Source organism: Schistocerca gregaria, chromosome 1 (genome assembly GCF_023897955.1).
Source record: "Schistocerca gregaria isolate iqSchGreg1 chromosome 1, iqSchGreg1.2, whole genome shotgun sequence".
NCBI lineage: Eukaryota > Metazoa > Arthropoda > Insecta > Orthoptera > Acrididae > Schistocerca > Schistocerca gregaria.
In genome coordinates, this window is record NC_064920.1 from 565,260,432 (window position 1) to 565,283,200 (window position 22,769).

At 39.9% G+C, this 22,769-nt stretch overlaps 1 protein-coding gene across 1 annotated transcript in view; it reads right to left on the reverse strand.

The window, feature by feature from the left end:
- The window catches only part of LOC126288323 (zwei Ig domain protein zig-8-like), a 143,332-nt gene that overhangs the window by 36,491 nt on the left and 84,072 nt on the right, over positions 1–22,769 (reverse strand). The window contains exons 2-3 of the mRNA XM_049984895.1: positions 18,520–18,680; positions 6,720–6,930 (exon numbers count right to left, since the gene is read on the reverse strand). Of these exons, the coding sequence (XP_049840852.1) occupies positions 6,720–6,930; positions 18,520–18,680 (372 nt within the window). The remainder of the gene's footprint in view (positions 1–6,719; positions 6,931–18,519; positions 18,681–22,769) is intronic.

Consider the following 22,769-nt stretch of genomic DNA (forward strand, 5'->3'; position numbering starts at 1 on the left):
GAAACTCATACTTATCTTTTACTCTTGGTGGATTTGTGAGATATGGTATTTATTATAGGTATGAAAACCGCGTGTTCACTAATCCCTATATTCGCATTTTGGCTTGATATTAGCTCAGGATTATTTTTGCTAAGAGGCAAGTGTTTTTCCACAACCACTTAAAATATTAGATTGGACTTAGTTCGAGCGTGTTTTCACAACGGATTACTGTTCGAGTGGGCTTGCTCAAAATAATTTACAGAGAATGCGTTCAACGCCATTTCAGATGATGTTTTATGCATACCTCCGGACTTACGGGGACTTGGAAAGACTTATCTCGAAAATGTTAAATTTAGTGACTTGGCTTCCTTGTATGTCTGGAACCACTGTAGCAATTGATATGAAACTATTGCAAGACATTAAACTTCATGTTCTGAGTCTGCTGAACTACAATAATTGCATTTCAGCCACTGATTCGGGAAATACAATTTTGTAATTACAGGGTTAAAATTTTATGACCTGTTTTTGAATGTTAGTCTAAATAATTTTGATTATACATTACATCATGTTCTTCTTTTAGTTCAGTAGACTCAGGATATGTATGTTATTACTGCCTAAAAATTTTAATACTCTATTCGAAGTGGTTTATGAGATTTAGGGTAAAATGCAACAGAAAATGTTAATTCCCAGGAAGGTTTTTTAAAGTTTCAGAAGACTAAACTCATTTAATATGTGCTTAATTTTTTTTTTAGTTTTTAGTGACTCAGAAGCACCTCCTCTTGATCTTCTTCCAAGTGTTTTGTTCTTTTCTTTTTTCTGGACTCCTTAGTGGCCAACTGTGCTGCATACTCTGCTTTATCAATGCGAACCTTGTCCATTCGTTCAAGTTCTCTGATGCAGTTTGCTCCAGGATTAATTCGCATATGTTGTAGCACTTTCACCTTACCAATGTTGCCGTCTCTAAAAACAATAACAGCGTCACTGACCCCCAGCAACCTTTAGTGTCTTCATCAGCCCCCCCCCCCCAAAAAAAAAAATTTTGCGTGTCCATTTAACATTATTGGACGACTCATTGGGTTTCTGAGTCTGACCATGCAGACATTTCTTCATTAATTCTAGATTTTCCATGTCGCTGTAAATAAGTTTTATGATATCCATGACTGCTGCTGGAACGGAATGTTTATAGCTGTATGAACTTCTTGAGTAGTTTGCACTGCGGTAATTGCGTCATGAATCAGGTCCAGGAGGGCCAAGTTGGTGTACCGGTTTCTCATCAGTTGACAGTCTACGGACAAATGTGGCCCCTACTGCCTGCTTAATTTTCAACAAATCCTAAGTATTATTTCTAATTGCCGTCCCATAATAGTGCTGATGTTTATCAGTCATTTTGTCTGTCAGCCTGGCTCTTCTGGTTTTACCATCAGAAAGTTGCTTGTCTCTCAATATTCGTTTCAACTTCCTCAACCTTGTGTCCATCCTCTTATGGACATGACCTTCCATATAAAAAATTACCGATTTTATTAGATCTTGAAGTAGTGCACATAAAAATTTTAATATTTGCAACCTATGAACATTGTAATTTGAAGTATAAAATAAAATACTTCCCAATGTGAGTTTATAAGCGATACATAGATCATTTTATTGTGGAAATTGCAAATTTTACAATGAGATACAAATCTAAAAATGAGAAAATAGAATTTTACGTTCTAACTCCCCATAAACATGTACTGTCGCCCACATATCTAGGGTAAATTGAACTCACCACCAACTATAATTGTAATAACTGAGCATGTCTTTCAACAGAAACATTAGACTCAAATTTTCCTGGCAGCTTTCAGCAACTGTATCATCTGAGTTGGGAGGACTGTAGGAAGATACAATTATTATTTTATTGCGGATGCCAAGCATGATCTCTAACCACGCTATCTCACGGGAACTACCTACTTCAATTTCGCTGCAAGATAAAAACTACGTCTAACAACAATAAATACTGTGTTTATATTATGCTTGCCGAACATCTTTAGGTCAGCTCAATTTCTCTGGCTTTAGCCAGCTTTCAGTGCCAATAACTATATGAACATCAGTGCTTCCTATTAGCGCTCGGTGTTCTGGTACTTTCCCAGCACAGTTTCGACAGTTTACAATAGTTGTACCGATCTACGTTTTTTCTTTGTTTGACGTACATCCTTTGACACTTCAGTCCTCTAACCTACGAAACGGCTCAATGTACACCGCACGGCAACCACTACCCACGTACGCACCTCCTGCGTGTAATTTAGCGGAACCAGCAGCCCAATAAAGCTACTGCGCAAGTTGATGAATCTGCAACGGACTTGGTCACAAAACCGCCTGAGCCCAGGTTCTGTCGACTATGCTGCAAATGGTGAGCTCTGCTTTCATCTCGAAATGAAGAATGGCAGCCTTTAGCACTTCAAGGAGATGCTCGCAGCCAGAGACAATCTCTTCTGAGCCACAGTGACATACGCTACTGCTACTGTCATGAACCGCCACGTGCAATTGGGTGCACCTTGTGCTCTTCGTGAGATTCAGAAGGACTCACTCAGCCTCTGGAATGACTCCATATGGTATGCTTGCGGAGTGCATTCTGGTGGCTTACATTCCTTCGTTGGGAGCAATGTCCCTAGGTGGCCCCACAATGCGCGTAATGTTAAAGTTACCAACTACCAAAATAGTGTTCTCTGTGACTGACCGGATTGTGCAGGATAAGAGGTTTACTCTGAAGCGGCACAAGAGACTGCATCTGGCTGAGGGACATGGTCAGCCATAAAGCACCTACATTCTGTTCGTCAAACTAACAGGAGTGGCCATACGAGCGGCTCCCTAGTAAGTCTCTCGCAGCCTACCACACCCCTGGGTGACCTCCCACTCGTCCTTGGGCGAGGGGAAAACCTCAATGGGAGCAGTAACTGGGCTGGCCACCAGCGTAGACAGGTCGGCGGACTCGTGGGCAGTGCTGAACGTCTACTGGATCTCCACGGCCAGGCTACAACAGTAACGCCCATCCACTGCAGCCTCAAACTGGGGCCAGCCCAGCCTGTAGTCAAGAGCGAAGCGTCTCCAGCTGATCTCACATCTGCGCACAGCAATCACAGTCCTCATCCATACCACAGATGGTGGAAAAACTAGGCTACGCAGACAAACAAATATCAACTCGCGCTGCGCAACCCTACTGCAAACACTGCTGGAAACGCAAAAACTTTGTGCAGTAACTTAGATTAACAAGCAGAGATTCAAAAAGTAATCAAGAGCGAAGCGTCACCAGCTGATCTCACATCTGCGCATAGCAATCACAGTCCTCATCCATACCACAAATGGTGGAAAAACTAGGCTACGCAGACAAACAAATATCAACTCGCGCTGCGCAACCCTACTGCAAACACTGCTGGAAACGCAAAAACTTTGTCCAGTAACTTAGATTAACAAGCAGAGATTCAAAAAGTAATCTACCAAAGCACACAGGTGAGACCAAATAATTCACTTCTGGTTATGTACTTTTAAAACGTCAGAAAATCTATTACATTCCGACAACGCGAGACGTATGTCTAGTAAGTATTACGTTAACATCCAGAAACGCAAAAGCTAAACTACCGAAGGACACAGATGGGACTGAATAATTCGTTCCTGGTTACGAACTCGCGAAATGTCACAAAATTGATTACAACCCGGTTGCTGTTCTGTCTTGGCCGGCGACTGCCGCCTAACTGCCAGCATAGGCCTGCCTTGCTGCATACAACGAAGGAGTCTTGCACCAGAGCTCTACTTGATGGGTTTTACACTTCAGTAACCGACTCTGGCTTTATTGCTGTGCAGTCTCAGTATATTCCTCGGATATGTTTGCGAAGCTTTCCAGGTCAAAATTAACAAGCACTATATCACTGCAATTATCCTTCCAAGACGTACTGAATGCAATTATGAAATGAATACGGTTCCATTAAAACAACGGTTCTATTTGTAATATTTCGATTAATTCCAGAGTTCAGCTTACTATCTGTACATATCGTCACGTGCTTCTCAACACATGCAAACTACCAGTTGCCAAAAAACTTATTTTCGTTGTCTTCAACCATCCACAAAATAAGAGGTATTTCGACTTACGTGGTACATACAAGAACATTGTTCGTTCCATATTTTATTCCTCCACTCTCATCAAAACGCGAGGTGTCTTAATATCAACGTGGGGAAGAGGAAGACATAAGTTGACTATATTTGATACTCTCGCAGTATGCTTACATACCTCGGCTTATAAACATACTGTATCATACGCTTCCGAAATTTTCGCATCCTGCAGCGTGTATCCGCTGTGTTCTGTTGACTTATTTAGTTGAACAAGAAAATTCAAAAACTGTCTTCACGTTTATCGATACTTTAATATTCATTTACAGATATAGGAACGCCAGGAAATAATATTGTGCGTACTGATACAGTCGGATGGCAGTGTTAACACACCGTGGCATTTCGACGAGAATCATAGACATTGCAACGCTCTGCCACTGTGCCACCGTCCATTGCCGATGGTCATGGGCCATGTGAGTCGTAATTGCCGATATCGTGACGTTAACATTGGCACTTGTATGGGTCGTCGGATGTGGGAGTCCATCGTTAGAAGCGCTCGGTGCAGAGTCTGCCAAGCCTATGACGTCTGACATCTCGGTTTCGCTACATCTTAAGGACACTGACGGGTGGTCCAGTTCCCGAAATTCTCATGCCGAGTCTCCAAGGCGGCATTATCTACCCACGGTCAGATTCACATAGGTCGCGCCTTCCCATTCTGCACACGAAGAGCACACTTACGACACTACTTGCACCGTGTGTTGTCTTTATTCATTCCTTTCCAGGTGACGCTGCTATGCCTGTGCGGGCTTATATCGATAGGACGTCGGTGGTCATAATGTTGTGACCGATCAGTGTAATTACCACCATATACGCAACTAAAGCGTTACTTTCCTTAAACGTCAAAAACGGTAGTCACTAATGTGGAATCTGCAGTCCTCCCAAGAATTGACGGAGCGAGATGGGACAGTGGTCAGCCCGCCGGTTTCGCTTTCAGGAATGTGACGGTCCAACTGTCCGTACAGTCATTCATAATTTGGCTCTTCGTCATTTTCCTAAATAGCTTCACGCAAACTCCAGATTGGTTCCTTTCAAAAGGCACTGCCAATTTCCTTCTCCATCCTTCCGTAATCCGAGCTTATGCTTCGTCGCTGACTGTGCTGTCGACGGGACGTTAAATTAATTTTCCTTTCTTCCTTCCTTCTATAGCAACTAAAGCTGTCAAATGCAGGTTTCTGTTTGTGCAGTGTTCTCACGAATACCTTTTATATTATAAGCATTTGTCTTTCCTATGTGGTCTGCCTTTTCATACTTGCTACAACCTATCAAGTACTAAAGAGTAAATTATGACTAAGATGCAAGAATTTCTGCAATAATCGTATTCGATCATGAAGCAGTGACTGTCTCTCGTAGAGGGCACTGTTGTTCAGTGCAGTACAAAATTACGGAAGAGATGATCAAAATGAAGGAGCAAGTGCAGAAACAGAAACTGTGTGAAGAATCGTGCACCGGTTTCGACTGCTGGAATTGTTAATGAATCTTTTAGAAATTAAACTTGGAATCCAGTACATGAAGATTCCAAATATTTGCGAGGGTACATTCAATCACGTTTACGAAGAAATTTTGAAGCGCAGTTTCACTTTTCTGGTAAGACTTCCGGAGGCACGTTTATGGGATGAGGAAGGAGAATAAACGTCAGGAAATGGTTAAAAATAAATTTTAAAACGAAGTTAGAGGCAGGTTGCTGCAAATAATTGTACCGTATAACACTCTAGCTTTTTTTATTAACAGTTCATTTTAAAGCGAAGTTGTATTTTATTACTGTGTCAATAAGTGGCTGAAGATGGATGTACGAAGTATTTTGATGTTATCACTGTTTGGTCTCATACAGTTCCATAAGGGGTATTTCGAAACCATACACAGAATTTTGGATTGCTGAAAGCTCTTCAAAGATCCATCTTGGACGGCATATAAGTTATAATTATATCTTACACGTCGTCTAAAATGGATCTTCGATGTTTGCAAATAAAGGAATATGCACGTAATCTTGGCTGTACAAAATTTTACCAAGTAAAATAGGAGGCTCCTTCTAATGTCTCAGTATGAGAAAACAAAGTCGTATAGTTAATTAGTTGGAGGCTTGTCGATTTACCTTTTGCTGTCCTTTTTTATTGAAAAGGAATGTTCATTTGAATGTCAAGATTTATTTACAGATGGCATTTGCTAAAAGATATCAGATTCTGCTTTATTTGTTTATTTGGTGTCAAGTAATATTGTTTCTGGTTGTTATTAATCTCAGTACGCTGACGAACTGGGTTGTATTATTAAGAAAAAAATACGTGTTTGGAAGTGTTTAATCCCCTACTATCCCGAAATTTACCACTCCCAAAACATTCCTGTCCAAAAATGTAAGAATGGTTGTAGTACACTGTAAATCCATCTACGTCAAACAGTGAAAATCGGGCCAGAAAACTGCGGATAATCTTAGCTGTAGGGTGTTCGGAGACCCACACAAACAAACTGTAGCTGTTCAACGTTGCATATAAGTGGATTTAACTTCATTACTGAACACAATTATGTTTGTGACATCTGCGTCTAACTGTTCCTGAGACAAAACTCACATCCCTTTAAATCGTTTGGTCAAAGATTCTGTACCTCACTCAATTTACCTACGATGGTGAGATGGACGGGATGCCCGATGGGAGGCGTGGTGCTAATCTGGCACTCGTAAATGCCAGAGTCCTTCTTCTGCGCGTAGCGGATGTGCAGCGTCCAGTCTTCCGTGTGTGGAGAGTGCAAGGCTTCGAAGCGCTGGTCGCTGGTGTACGTGTAGCGGCCCACCGTCAGCAAGTGTATGTCGCGGTGTCGTACCCAGGACACCTGAAAGCGCATCGAGTCTAATTCAGTCCAGCTACATAAAATACTGAAGGCTACTTTTCTTAACACGATCACAGATACGAATAAATAAATAACCACGTCAGCTGCCGTGATGAGATTTATTGGTCTCCTGTTGTTTTACAGAAAGTTTGGCGACTATGATATTATCATCATCATGTGCCAAAGAAGTAACCTAAAGGAGACGCAAAAAAAAAGCTTTTGTTAACCTACAAGGGTTACACCGTGTGACAAAACTTTCATTACATTACAAATACCAGAAGAAAGATCACCGAGCTTTTAGACATAGAAGCCGTCTCTCAATAAAACGTAGTTGTCTCTTACCCTCGCAAAACGCAGAAAACGGAACCATCAAACACCTTGACAACAGAATATATGCGGGATGTAAGCTAGAACAATCTAGAATTCTAAGAACCCATACTTATGGGAAGAAACTGAACCTCAGAAGAGATTTTGATAATGTTTCGCTGAGGAAAGCCATATGCTACTTTAGAAAGTGTGTATTACAACGCATTTATGAATCTAAGCCATACAACGCTAAATACGGAACAATAAATGCGAGGGCTATCCTAAAAGTACATTACGTTTTGGAATTAAAAATAAATAAAGTATTGGAATTTTTTTATTATATACAGATGAAAGCCACACCTGAATACTACTTTTCTACATAGTTGCCATTTAAATTAAGGCACTTATCGTAGCGATGGACGAGCTTGGAAATTCCTTCGTCGTAAATTTCGGCCGCCTGCGCCTTCAACCACGTGGTTACCTCTTCTTTTGGGACAGAAAAGGTATGATTTTTGTGGATTTCCTGGAAATAGGCACTACAATAAACTCTCAAAGCTTTTGCCAAACTCTGCACAACCTAAGAAGAGCAATACAAAACAGGCGCACGGGAAAGTTCGGCTCAAAGATCTTGCTGATTCACGACAACGCCCGGGCCCACACGGCAAATGCTACTCGTGAAGTTCTCGAATCTTTTAAGTGGGAGTTGTTTCCTCATCCGCCGTACAGTCTCGACCTGGCACCGAGCGACTTCCACTTATTCACAGCAATGAAGAAGTGCTTGGCTATGCAGCGTTTTGATGACGACGCACAGCTTAAAGAAGAGGTAACCACGTGGTTGAAGGTGCAGGCGGCCGAATTTTACGACGAAGGAATTTCCAAGCTCGTCCATCGCTACGATAAGTGCCTTAATTTAAATGGCCACTATGTAGAACAGTTGTATTTAAGTGTGGCTTTCATCTGTATATAATAAAAAATTTCCAATATTTATTTATTTTTGATTCCAAAACGTAATGTACTTTGTGGATAGCCCCCGTATTTTCAGCTTTATCATATTTGTGAGAATGCTTATATTGTTTGATATGTTATACACAATGCGATTAAATGTAAAGAAATACCAAATAATTTTACATTCCTCATACTAATGTCAGTCACAAACTCGTTACCATTTTGTCGCTTAGCTGCAAGGAAGTGCTATAATTTTTGTATTGCGAACAAGTTTCCTTAAAAAGCACGTGGTTATTTGGTGAGCGATGCTGTTTTACGATTATGGGTCTCTAGAGGCATTTCCCACTAAGGTCTTTCTTTCAGTTCGCGTCTGGATGTTTGCGTTGTCCTCATCGTCATTTTGTAATCATAGACGTTGGAGCCACCGAGGAGTTCTCAAATGAAACTAATGGGACCAAGGTTCCGAACATCCCACCCGCTGTCTCCCTGCCAATAAAGCCATGACCATATTTCATTTCATTTTACTGGTATGTGACACGTACTTGGGTAACAGCTATAATACAATGCTTATGCACCCCTCAACGTGTTTAATCCAGAGCAGTCCATATTTCCACATCCGTACTAATAGTATAAGTACGAAAGTAACTCCTTCTGTTAGGTTTTCCAGGATTCTACCTCTCTTTGGTACGGAATAGCTACAACCTTCACGAATACCATAGGCTAGTTTAGAATGTTGTATCCTATTGGGAATTTTTAACATTTTTAAATGTGGTACACAAGAGTCGTATGCAGACACGACGCTGGCGTGATGATTGGCGAATCTCAGTGTCCGTTGACTATGTTGTTACAGTACCTATTCAATGTTACTGTGCGCGTGGTTTATGATACTGAGTTTCTACACCATCTGGCACAGGCTGAAAACAACATATAAATAAAACTACTACTATAATTCTCGCAGACGTAAATCTGATTCAGAGCAGAGTTCTAAGAGAGTTACTCGAATCCAACAAAACTCTTAGCCGTCCCGTGTCCGCCGGGGCTTCGATGCAGAACGTCAGGCGGCCCCAAGAACTACAGTGACAGTAGAAGAGTCACAAATGCCTCGCAGTTTAGGTGCTGAATGTCACGCGTCTCTTGTAGCTTCAAAGATCCCTGAAGACCTACAACGACAGCGTGATTTAAAAGCTGTACGACAAACAGAGAGTCGTACCTTTACATGTGGGATGTGAGAGGCTTCTTGAAAGCTCGCATTTGATTACGATTTGTTAACTGACTATGTTAATCCGAAATTAGCCATCACAGAAGATGGATGAAGAAAATATAACACATTAAAATGGTGTTCCTCTGGCAGTAAAATCTCACATCACTATTGAGCCAGAGAATCACGTGAAGACTGTACTTCTGCACAAATTTAATGAATCGACGCATTTTCTAAAATAGAAAGTATAATCCATACAATCAGGTTCGACATATAACAAAATAACAGAAACGCATTCATTAAGTAACTATACACTGGAATTGCATACATTTTTTATACATACGTCTCTCTACCATTACATACACAGACATCTCGTAAAATTACTAGCTTATTTATCCTTTATCTCTCATCATAAACAACTACTGATATGTGAGAGAATCAACGACTAACAGACAGTCAAATTATAAATGAATCCCGGTTATGTACAATGATACCGTGATGAAAAATGGTACCCCAGGGAAATTGATAAAACATTCCAAGAATGTCTAATAAAAGAACAGGTATTCATTTGAGTCTAAACAAAAGATCGACAAAACATTCTTGAAGAAAATACCTCAAAATTTTTCTCTATATCTGTTAAACAGGGTAATCACTGTTTCTGGAAATAAAGGTGGTTTCTGAGAAATCTCATGTATCTCTAGCAAAACTTTCCATCATTTACAGGCGAATTTCCTATCATTCCCATCATCCTTTTGCTTCCACAGAGGAAACATACAGCGAACATTGTCTCACTGTTTACCTTCCACAAATGTAGTCTCAATCCTTTTCAGAGCGGCGCTAATCACATTAGAAGCTGCTTGTGTACAGCGTGATTGTATTAAAGGGGAAAAGGCATTCCGGAATTTTGTTCAGCAGCCAAGCAGTGTTGGAGTAGAGTTTAACCGTTTGAATCACTCTGAAGGTTTTATGAAACACGATAATCATTCAGTTTAATGTTTTTATTGTTACTGCAGCTTCCTTACCTTTCTATTGATCTTAATTTCGTAATTTTCACGACATATGTGTTTCAAATGAAACCTCTTAAATTAGAAACTTCTGTGGGTGTCTTTATGTAGTTTCTAGAGGGAAGCGTTTTATTCGGGACATACTTACAGGATTGTTTACAATTTTCACGTTACCTGTTATCTGGAAAGCTGTATCTCAGATGACACTGTAGGCACTATAATATAGTCTGGATAAATAAGAACGATGAGGATCTCTAATTGTGGCAACTACACGTCAAAGTGCAAAGTGGAGAATAAATTTATGTTACGTCTTCAAAAATTTGGCCGTTACTTTTCTAACAGAGTGTATGTGTGTGTGTGAAGTGCCCTCAATCATCTGTGAGATGGAGGAATTATCAGATACTTTAGAATAAGGTTTTTCCTCTATCGAATGAGATTACCTTTGGCTCGTTCAATAACATATGTTGTGTGTTATACGTCAGTCCTACGACATGTTCATCGTAGTTCTCACTATATACGCAAAAGAAATATTATCACAAACTTATCTCTGCTGCTGTTTTTTCTATGCCAAAAGAAGGTGAGGAGATTAACTACAACTTTCAAAACATGAATTAAAATCATATTCAGGTATACGTACACTTGAACCTCGAAGTTACGTCTTCCATGGTTTCATACTGTCATAAATGATAAATCTTATAAATAACTGCGTTGGTTGCATCGCATTACATCAGCTGCATTCAGAGAAATTTCTAAGTGAAGCTGAGGCTTAAAATATAAGAAACGCTCCGCTATTGAACATCCCGAGTTGCAAGCGTGAACCTTACGTTGCTCATGATCGCGATGTGATTGAAGTACTACAATGCAACAAACACTCTAGTTACTGCTATTTACACAGTTATCAAGTGGACTAGAAACGATACAAATGTCCATTCACACACATAGAAAAATAAGGAAAGGGATTTTTACTACAGCACTAGAATACCATTACTTGGTGGTGTAGATATACTTCCATAATTGTTTCAAAGTTGTGTCAGTACTAGAAGGGACATAACGTTAATTTAAAACCAAATATCATAGGCTAGGATAAAGACAATTAATGGGTGATCTGGGATATAATAGAGGTAAATGGTAGTTACACGTATTTTTGTGAATGGACATCTGCATTGTTGCCAGTCCTGTTATTAACAGCGTTAATAACAGTAACTGCAGCGTTTGTTGCGTCGCAGTACCTGAGTGGCATTGCGATTACGGGCAAAGTGGGGTTCACGTTTGTATCTCGGGATGTGCAACAGCGGCTCTTTTCGTTCATGCGTGAACTTCGCGGGATCCAGATGACCGAATTCTGTGCAACTAAAGCCACTCCTTTCGTGATCTTTATTTCTATTGATTACCTAAAAGAAACACAAGCATCCGTTGAAAATAATATTTGCATACGTTTTAGGTTGTCTACCGGATTTACTTTCTTGAGCCTCTGCCTTACATTCGTGCAACTGAAAGTCATTTTCCATTATCAATTGTTGTTCCCGAGATATCTCCGTCGAAACCTTGAATGATTCGGACCAAATGAAACAGACATGTGCTCAAAAAGTAGCATTAGTATCGAGTAAAACGCCCTCTATCAGGAAGGCAGACGTGTTTTCTGGTTTGCAAGTGATCATGCACATAATATCTTTCATTGGGATCCGAAAGCGGATTTAGCGGGCCTTAGAGGATGAGTAAGTTCCCGTTTCATCATTCCTCGTATTCAGTTGGCGAGAAATACAGTTATAAAGCTGAAGAGGGCAGTTGTTTTACACAAATAAGAGCACATTGCGTCGCAGCGGCCGTATGTGGTCGTCCTTTGTCCCGGTGAAAAAGAACACCACCTCCCTATCGAAAAGATGGCGCTATTACGGGGATAACAACCTAACAATGTAGCGGCACTGGTTACTTTGAACTGCAGAAACATCAAATACGAACTCAATTTGTAACTGATTGCGCCCCACGCCCTGAACTCTGGGACTGGAATTATATGTTCTGAGCGAATGCAATCTATAATAGGCTATTCCACTGGTCTACACCATACATTGATGCATCCGTCACTCCCATGCAGACAGAACGGACACTTATCACTCAACACAATGGAGAGCCATCCACTCTTCGGTCAACTTTTTCAAGACACCTTAGTAGCCTTGCTTGGCGGTGTCGTGACGTCTGTGTTAGCACACATAGGAAGCAATAAACTTAGAACTTCATTTACTTACACCATGTTTTATACTAAAACTAGCAGTTTTGCTCTTGCAATAGCCCAGTAGTAGTCCAGTTTTTCGAAGCTGTTTTGCTTTTGTACACTACTGGCCATTAAAATTGCTACACCAAGAAAAAATGCAGATGATAAACGATTATTAATTGGACATATATATTATACTAGAACTGACATGTGATGACATTCTCACGCAATTTGGGTGCATAGATGCTGAGGAATCAGTATCCAGAACAACCACATCTGTCCGTAATAACGGCCTTGATACGCCTGGCCATTGAGCCAAACAGAGCTTAGATGGCGTATACAGATACAGCTGCCCCTTGCAGCTTCAACACGATGCCACAGTTCATCAAGAGTAGTGACTGGCGTATTGTGACGAGCCAGTTGCTCGGCCACCATTGGCCAGACGTTTTCAGTTGGTGAGAGATCTGGAGAATGAGCTGGCCAGGGCTGCAGTCGAACATTTCCAAAATCCAGAAAGGTCCGTACAGGACCTGCAACATGCGGTCGTGCATTATACTGCTGAAATGGAGGGTCTCACAGGGCTCGAATGAAGGGTAGAGCCACGGGTCGTAACATATTTGAAATGTAACGTTTACTGTTTCAAGAGCCGTCAATGTGAACAAGAGGTGACCGACGCGTGTAACCAATGGCATCCCATACCATCGCGCCGGGTGATACGCCTGTATGGCGATGACGAATTCACGCTTCCAATGTGGGTTCACCGCGATGTCGCAAAACACCGATAGGACCATCATGACGCTGTAAACAGAAACTGTATTCGTCCGAAAATATAACGTTTTGCCATTCGTGCACCCTGGTTCGTCGTTGAGTACACCATCGCAGGCGCTCCTGTCTGTGATACAGCGTCAAGGGTAATCGCAGCCATGGGCTCCGAGCTGATTGTCCATGCTGCTGTAAACGTCGGCGAACTGTTCATGCAGATCGTTTTTGTCTTGCAAACGTCCCCATCTGTTGACTCAGGGATCGAGACGTGGCTGCACGATCCGTTACAACCATGCGGTTAAGATACCTGTCATCTCGACTGCTAGAGATACGAGGCCGTTGGGACTCAGCACGGCGTTCCGCATTGCCCTCCTGAACCCACGGATTCCATATTCTGCTAACAGTCAATGGATTTCGACCAACGCGAGCAGCAATGTCGCGATACGATAAACCGCAATTGCGATAGCTACAATCCGACCTTTCTCAAAGTCGGAAACGTGATGGTACGCATTTCTCCTCCTTATACGATACATCACAAAAACGTTTCACCAGGTAACTCCGGTCAGTTGCTGTTTGTGTGTAAGAAATCGGTTGGAAACTTTCTCATATCAGAACGTTGCAAGTGTCTTCACCGGCACCAAACTTATGTGAATCCTCTGAAAAGCTTATCATATGCATATCACAGCATCTTCTTCCTGTCGGTTAAAGTTCGCGTCTGCATCACGTCAGCTTCGTGGTGTAGCAACTTTAATGGCCAGTAGTGTATTTGGTACCCTTCCTCCTTATTCTATAATCGTGTGATATACTCCATTCAACATAATGTAATCAGTTCTCCGTGTGTTCTCTGTTTTGGTTTTTTGGTTTTCTGAAATATTTCTCTGACCTTTTCGGCGTAGTAACCATTACTTTCGGCGAGTTTCTTCAGAACCACTAAATTCTAGGTTTCCGGTAAAAACCGAACTGCATCATCTAGAACCGAAACTTTACAGTAATACCTTGTTTTCTGTCTATACGACTATTAAGCTGGGATATAATGGATTTTGTTTAAAAAAATAGATTTTTCAAAAACAGTAGTTTCTTGATCTACTCAGTTTATTCTACGTTCTGGGTGAATTTTATCGTGATTTTAAAAATGCCCTTAAATTATTAAACCGATTAACTCTGTAATGACGACGACTCCAACCCTTTCGGACATTTGACAAACTGATTGCTTTAGAGGAATCTTTTTCTGTGTGAAGGCTGTTTTCTGTCAATATTTTTGGCTGACATCTGTATCTCTGGCTGACATCACTATCTTATACTATCACATGTCAGTAGGTGGAAGCCTGAATTCGCAAACCCTCAAGTGGAAGTCAAGATACAAGCATAATGGGTAGTAGAAAAACTGTGTTTAGAAAACGGAGGTTCCATGGAAATCGGATTACCAACAACAAAAAGAAGGCGGCTCGAAATGAAGAACATAAGCTCTCAGCTTCAGCATCGAAACTTAGGACAGGAGAATTGCACAGGAGCATGAATGATGTTGATAAGGATTCCATAGGATTCAGATGTATTGATTTAGAGCTTATTTGCCAGGCTATAAGGTTTTCATGTTCGTGTGTTAGCTGTAAAATTACCGAATACATGATTGTTGTTGAAGAAAGAAAAGTGGGTATAGCTTGTGATTTAAATTAATGTGTAATTCGTGTGACTATGGATTTTCATTTTCCTCCTTCAGAAAAAGTGACACTGGTACCTATGAAAGCAATTTTAGGTTAACGTATGCTGTGACATGCCTTGAATAGGGCAGGGAAGGAGGTAATTTATTGTGTGGTTTTCTGAACATGTCTCAAGGTTGTGCAAGGTTTGAAGAAATGAATAAAGAATTGTCTGATGCCTGTATGCGATACTGACAAAGTTTCAATGATGACATCAATGGAGAAATTAGTGGAAATAATCCAAAAAGAAATAAATCCTGGGGTAGATATTCATGACAGTGAATCTCCTACAAATGTTTCTGACCTACGTGTGTATTTAGATGGGACCTGGATGAAAAGGGGTCACACACATCTGTATGAAGTGGCATCTGTTATTGGTATTATCCCCGGTAAAGTTTTAGGTGTAGAAATTATGTCTAAATACTGCCTCCAGTTTGCAACAAGGAAAATATCCAACAATGAAGACAGTGAGAAACTGTGGCAAGAAAATCATGCATTAACATGCTCTAAAAATTATATTGTCTCAAATGGGGCATGGAGGCTGCTACAGTTGTGAGGGTGTTCTCCAGATATGAGGAACCGTGTGGTGTTAGATATACTAAATACCTTGTGAACTCCTCTTCGCTCAAAGCTGTAACAGATAAAAATCCGTACAGTACAACAATAGAAAAGTTGGCATGTGTTGGCCACATCCAAAGGAGACTTGGTGGTAGGCTTCGTCGCAAGCTGAAAGAGAAGAGAGGTGAAATACTTGAGGATGAAAAACCACTAGGAGGAAAAGGTTGCCTTTCTCTGGAGGAAATACATTCTCTTCAGTTATTTTGTGGGGGACTTATCAAACAAACACACATAATTTAGAGGCAATAAGGCGTGATGTGTGGGAATTTTTTTCCCATAAATTATCAACTGACTAAACAGCAATGCACAATCTGTGTCCGAAAGACGATTGGTGTAAGTTCAGGAACAAAAATGAGACATATTCAGATAAACTTTCATCACCAGAAACTGTTATGAATGCAATTACGCCCACATTCAGGTTTCTTGCACACCAAGATTTATTAAGGAAGTGTCGTTACGGAAAGATACATAATGCAAATAAAATCCTCAATAATTAATTTGGGTTAGATGCTGAAAAAGGGCATGCTGTAGACTTGAAGTAACCAAAATAGGTGTCTATGGTGCAGTTTTATGTTACAATAACGGAAATAATGGCAGAACTGAAGTACTGAAGAGAGTTAGAATGGATCCTGGTGTGTTTACAACATAGCATTTCACACCATCGATGAGAGCAGGGTCAATAAAAGTAACAGATCAGTGTCTTACCTGCAAATACAGGCCAGGCAGAGCCGGCAGGAGTGGCCGTGCGGGTCTAGTCGCTACAGTCTGGAACCGAGCGACCGCTACGTTCGCAGGTTCTAAACCTGCCTCGAGCATGGATGTGTGTGATGTCCTTAGGTTAGTGAGGTTTAATTAGTTCTAAGTTCTAGGGGACCGATGAGCTCAGAAGTTGAGTCGCATAGTGCTCAAAACCATTTGAGCCACGTCAGGCAGATTCGAAGAGGAGAGAAGAGAAACCTTGATGATGAGGACTATCAGTATGGAGGATTTTAAAACTGAGGTAAGTTTGTTAGATTTACAAGTATAAGAAGAAAATGTTTGAACATCATTTTCTCTGTTTTAAATTTTTAAGTTGTTAGAAGCCTTTTCTGAAAAGGCATATGCCATAATTCTCTGAAACTTTCAGGAATTTTCACTACGTATTGCTCTGTCCCTTGAACTAAAAAAAAAAGAGATCCTGCAACTACATTGTGATTTTTAGATGATTGTACGTAGACAAGAAAGTTAACTTTTGGATTTGCAAAATTAAAAACACTGTTAATGATACAATTTGTACCATGAATTACTAAATGTATTTCAGTGGTCTTATAATCTTCTCAGGACACTGCAAGAATATTTTCAGATTAATTGTATAATTAGAATTTGTGTTATAGCTTTTTATAAAAAAAGACAATTAAATATTTAAATTCGAATTTCTGGCAAAATATTAATCTAGAACATATTATTATATTTTCCCGTTAAACACACATCTTTTGATTTACACATGCAAAATTTTGGATCTGTACATTAATAAACATGGCTGTAATGATTTTTTAAATAAATATTCACATTTTCCCGTACATTCCCTTCTTAAAAAAGGCTTTTCTCAGGAACGGGTGGATGTACCAAGTAGAAATTTATGGCACATACTGTGTTCTATGGATCCTTTGCGGTGCCAAACATTAAATACCATAAGTTAATCAAATAAAAAGGTACCGGCATTTATGTCACATATATTAATGTTCGTCAGGCCACTCATCAAAACATATAGGGTCCTCCCCATGGTCTAGAAATATGAATATTTTGAAGACTGTAGGTTTCATAGCACAGCGAAAGGAAAAATACGGAAACCATTAATCTGTAATCATATCATACGAAGAAATTTTCTTTTTCATTTTCTGTTTGTCTATTCGTCCATCTGTTAAGACTCCACTTTTCTGAGGAATGTCTAGACGAATGAAGATGAAACTTATATCTCGTGATAACGTCTATAGTCCATTCGTGGTGTAATAGATACAACGTTCTATGTCGACGCAACCAAAAGATACCGCCATTTAGGTCATATATTTTGATAATCGAAAACTGACTCCTGAAAACACATAGACTTGTGCTGTTAACCTAGAGTCATGAAATTTGGCAAGAACGAGGCATTCGCAGAACAACCGAACAAAAAAAGAACCGAAAAATGTAAATTTGTAATTACATTGCACGAAAAAATATTCCTTTTCTCGTCAAAGTTCAAATTAAAACAATCAGTAGTTCTCCATTCAGGCTGACTGGGTCCTAATAATGAAAGTAAAATGACTTCATTGTTCATATGACGTGTTTCAGAATTTATTCATCGTCAGATATCCAGGAGCGATTACTGCACGTATATATAGTGTTTCCAGTCGTATGAGAAACAAACTTTCGCAGACCCGTCAGCCTAATTACGGAACTACTGATAACTGAAATAATGTTCATCCATCTCCTGCATGACTTTATCTTACTTTTATGTTATAGAAATTGAAACATTCTGGAAAATCTTGGAGCCCCAAGGACTGATACGTTGCCACTATCAATGTCGATAGTTAGAGATTCTCTATTCCGGGAATCGATGAACTGTCTGTACACACAATTTTGTGCGGAACCCTCAGTGCGTGAGTCGTACTCGCACCTGGTCAGTTTTCTTTTTTCCTTTGTTGCTGAATGAAAGGTACCTTAAGCAACCAGTTGGTCAGGAAACGAAAATATGCTATTTTTATGTAACTGGATGCCATGGTGTAGAGTCTACGATGAGGTGTGTACATGTGCGTTTCCTAATGTGGCTGAACGCGGCATGTAAACTGAAGAGCAGTATGATTTTGGAATTTTCTGTGAGATCGCCGTACTTACAGTGAGGTTCCCCAGGTTCTTGACGCGGCACCTCAGGAGTGCTGGTTTCCCGACCAACCCTGTTACGTTTCCCGGCAAGCTGGTGTCGAACTGAGGACCTGACGCCATCTTTGGAAGCTCTTGCAGGAAGTCCGCGAAGTAGCGATGATTGCTCCTACTGCCTGGAAATGAGACACGTGTAATTAAAAACCGGTATGTGATTTTTATGGTAGAAGTCTCTTTTTTCTGTGAAACAATAATAGAAGTATAACTGGTGTCACACAAAATCAGAGAGCAAGACAGGAAAACCCAAAGAAGAAGTATCTACTCTTATCATAAATGAATGAAAATCATGAAGCACAAAGATAGACTTTGTCTTCAAATTCAGTGCTGTTGATGCCTATGGGAAGTTACACAGCGACGGCTGCAGATAACAAACGTAACACGTATTCAGCATATACATTAAATATCTCTTTATCAGCATTTACAGAGGGCCATGTATATTCTTCTCGCAATTGTCGGCAGAGTACCAGCATGAACACTATTGTAGTTCACCTTCACTACGATGGTCACTAATGGTGTGATTGGTTACATAGTGCCGATAACTGCGAGAACGACCGCGCTATCAGCACCTCATGCATCCGAGCTGCTGACAGGAATACTATACAGAAAAATGGAAAATAAAGTAGAGGACCTGTCACCGACCAACAAACTGGCATTAGAAAATGTAAAGCAACCAGAGAGGCAATTGTAACGTTGCGGTTGACAATGGAAGCAAGACTAAAGAAAAATCAAGGCGCCCTCATAGGATTCGTTGACCTCGATATTAAGTTCAATCACGCACAGTGGTGCAAGACGTTCGAAATTCTGAGAAAATCAGTAGTAAGGTATAGGGAAATACAGATAATAAACAATACGTACAAGAACCGATAGGAAACCTTAAGACTGAAAGACGAAGAACGATTTGCACGAATTAACAAGGTTTTAAGACAGTACTGTTCAACCTATGCATCGAGGAAATAATCACGGAAATTAAAGGATGGCACAAGAGTGGATTAAACTTCAGGGAGAAATTATAGCGATACGATTTAAAGACTATATCGCTTCAGTGAAAGTGATGAAGAATTATAGGATGTGTTGAATGGACTACAATTTCTGCTGACTCCATACGGACTGAGAGTAAACAGAAGAAAGAGAAAAGTAACGAGAAGTTGCAGAAATTAAAACCGTGGGTAGCCAAACATAGAAGTTGGTTGATCACGTAGTAGACGAAGTTAAGTAATTCTGCTACATTCGAAACAATATAACAGATCCCAGACGAAGCAGCGAGGACGTTTAAACAAACTAGCACAAGCAAAGAGGGCACTCCTGACCAAGAGGTGTACTGGAGTCCAACTCGGGTCTTAATCTGAGGAAGATGATTCTGAGAATGACATTTGGGGCCCAGAACTGAATGACATTGAATCATGGACAATGCAAATTTGGAACAGGAGAGAATGGTAGCTTTTGATACGTAGTGTTGCGGAAGTGTGTCCAAAATTAGATGGACTGATAATGAATGAAGGGGTTTAATGTAGAATCGGCGAAGGAAGAAACATATGGACAACAGTGACAAGAAGTGACAATATGAAACGTGCTAAGGCATACAAGAATAACCTCCATGATACCAGAGGGGTCTGTAGAGGGTAAAAACTGCAGGGGAACACAGAGATTGGAATACACACAGAAAATGACTAAGAATGTAAGGTTTAAACGCTGTTCTGAAATGAAAAGGTTAGCTTAGCAAACATTAATGGCGGGACGAATCAAACCAGTCATAGGTCTGATGACTGAATAGAATTTCTTACTACAGCGTTCTTGTAATCGCCATCACTGTCAGGTTAGCGACCTGTGGTATTGTGGGTGTGGTTCTTGCTCAGCAGCTACGGTCGTCCATGCAGAGCAATGGCTTACTATTTAATAACAACAGTTCTTTTATTAACAATTTCCTTGTATCATGTATACCTGTGTAAGACTCTTGATTCATTAACTTGTGACCAGCATTATTCGGAGCATACTTAGGACTTCATATAAGGAAAGCTCCGGAAAAACGAGAGTACGACACGCCCACCGAGGTTTCCGTACAAACTTATTAATTTACATAGACAGTTCATCCATCCAGGGAATCGAGAATGACGATTTTTGCCTGTAGTCGCTATCGATACAGGCAAGACATCAAAATATGTCGTCTAAATGGCTGTAGGTTTTGGTTATTGACGCAGAAGTTTAAATTTTTTAGAGCCACAAGTAACAGTAGACTTTGAAACGTGACATAAATTTCATCGTCATATGACTAGCCGTTGTGAAGAAACGGGTCTTAACAAGACGGACAGATTTATGATTAGATAAACAATGGGAAAAAAATACTTTTCTCGTGTGGTTTTATTGCATATTAAAAATTGTTGTTTTTTTTTGCCTTACTTGTACCGCGAAGTCCTGCTTCTTGAGCAATTTCATGATTCTAGGTTAACTGGGAGTACTGCATAGATTCTGATGTGTGAACGTGCGAGTATCAAATTATGTGACATAAATGGCAATATCTTCCGACTGCGATGATTTAAGAAGTTAATTCACAAAGAGGCTGTAGAGCTTCATATATGATAAACATTTCAACTTCATACGTCTATCCGTTCCTGATAAGAAGGGTTTCAACCGACAAACACATATACAGACGGATTACGAATGTAGTACTAGTAGTGGTAGTAGTAGCTTCATTCATTAGTAGACACCGTTTTACAAAGATGTAGAATATGTCAAAGTAATTACAGGTTTATTCCAATTGAATATAATCTAATTTGTATACACATACGGACTTCTAGTTAGAGATAATCATTAGATTTGCTCCTGGTGTTCGATAGCTTTTTTGCAAATAACTTATTACATAATTTAATGCCACACTGTTCACTCATATCTCACTGCACACACTATACACAATTGTTTCATAACAATTCACACACACACACAGACACACAGACACGCACGCACACTGGTGATCTATGGGCTGGCCATTTTCTGTACAGTAACTTCCCGTTTGCTATCCTGAAAAACTAAGTCACTATCCCTGTATAATGAGTGGTATTCTCAGGTCAGAAAGAGGAAGGGGCGTTATAAGTAACTGCTTAACAGATACTGTTTAGATGCATTTTTAATTAAGTGTAAATTTGCAATTTCCTTCATCTCTTTTGTAAATGTATTGTACTGTTTTCTTCCTTGGTAGGAAACGCTGTTTTGCGTTTTATGTTTATTTTGTTCTTGGTAAATGTAAGTTGAGTCAAGCTCGTGTTCCATGGTCATGGACAGAGCTATTTGTGCAGTAATTACCAATGTTATTTTTGATGTGTGCAACTGACTGGTAAATGTATTCACATGGAGCAGTTAAAATCGTCAGTGTTTTGAAGAGATCGTTACAATTTGCCCGACCACTATTTTGGGTTATTATTCTCATGGATCTTTTCTGGAGTTTGAAAATTGTGTCCATATTTTGTGCAATTGTTCCCCAAATATGATTTCCATAACTAAGAACATAATGTACATATGAATAGTATGTAACTAAACGACACTGCATATTACACACTGATGATAAGGCTCTAAGGGCATAACATGCTGATAACATTCTGTTTGCATGCACCTTTCTGTATCTACACCACTTCAACTGGGAATCAATATTCATTCCAAGAAATTTTGCATTTGTTACACAGTCTATAGAGGTACCATCTACATTTAATATAACATTGTCATTTTCCCTCTTCATACTGAAATTCATGGCATTATTTTTTTTTTACGTTCAGTGTCACGTTATTACATATTGACCAATCGGAAAACTTCCTTGAGAGTTTCATTTGCTTTCTCTGCAAGGAGCTCTCTTGTTTTCTCGGTGACTATGATATTGCTGTCATCAGGGAAGAGAATTTTTTCACCATTATTATCACTACTGGGAAAGTCATTGATGTATAGGAAGAATAGTACTGGTCCTAATATGCTACCTTGTGGAAACCCTATATTAATGTATTTTGGTTCCGATAAGTGTTTTATTAAATATTTAGATCTATTTGAAGTATGTGTTATCTCTGTTCCTTATACTATACATCCTAGCTATGATCTAGACCAGTCATTGTGACTATTGCTTCTAATTTATTTAATGGAATGTTGTGGTCGACTGTATCCAAGACCTTAGAAAGACCCAAAAATATGCCTGTGCCATACTCATCTTTGTTAAGAGCATCAAGTACAAC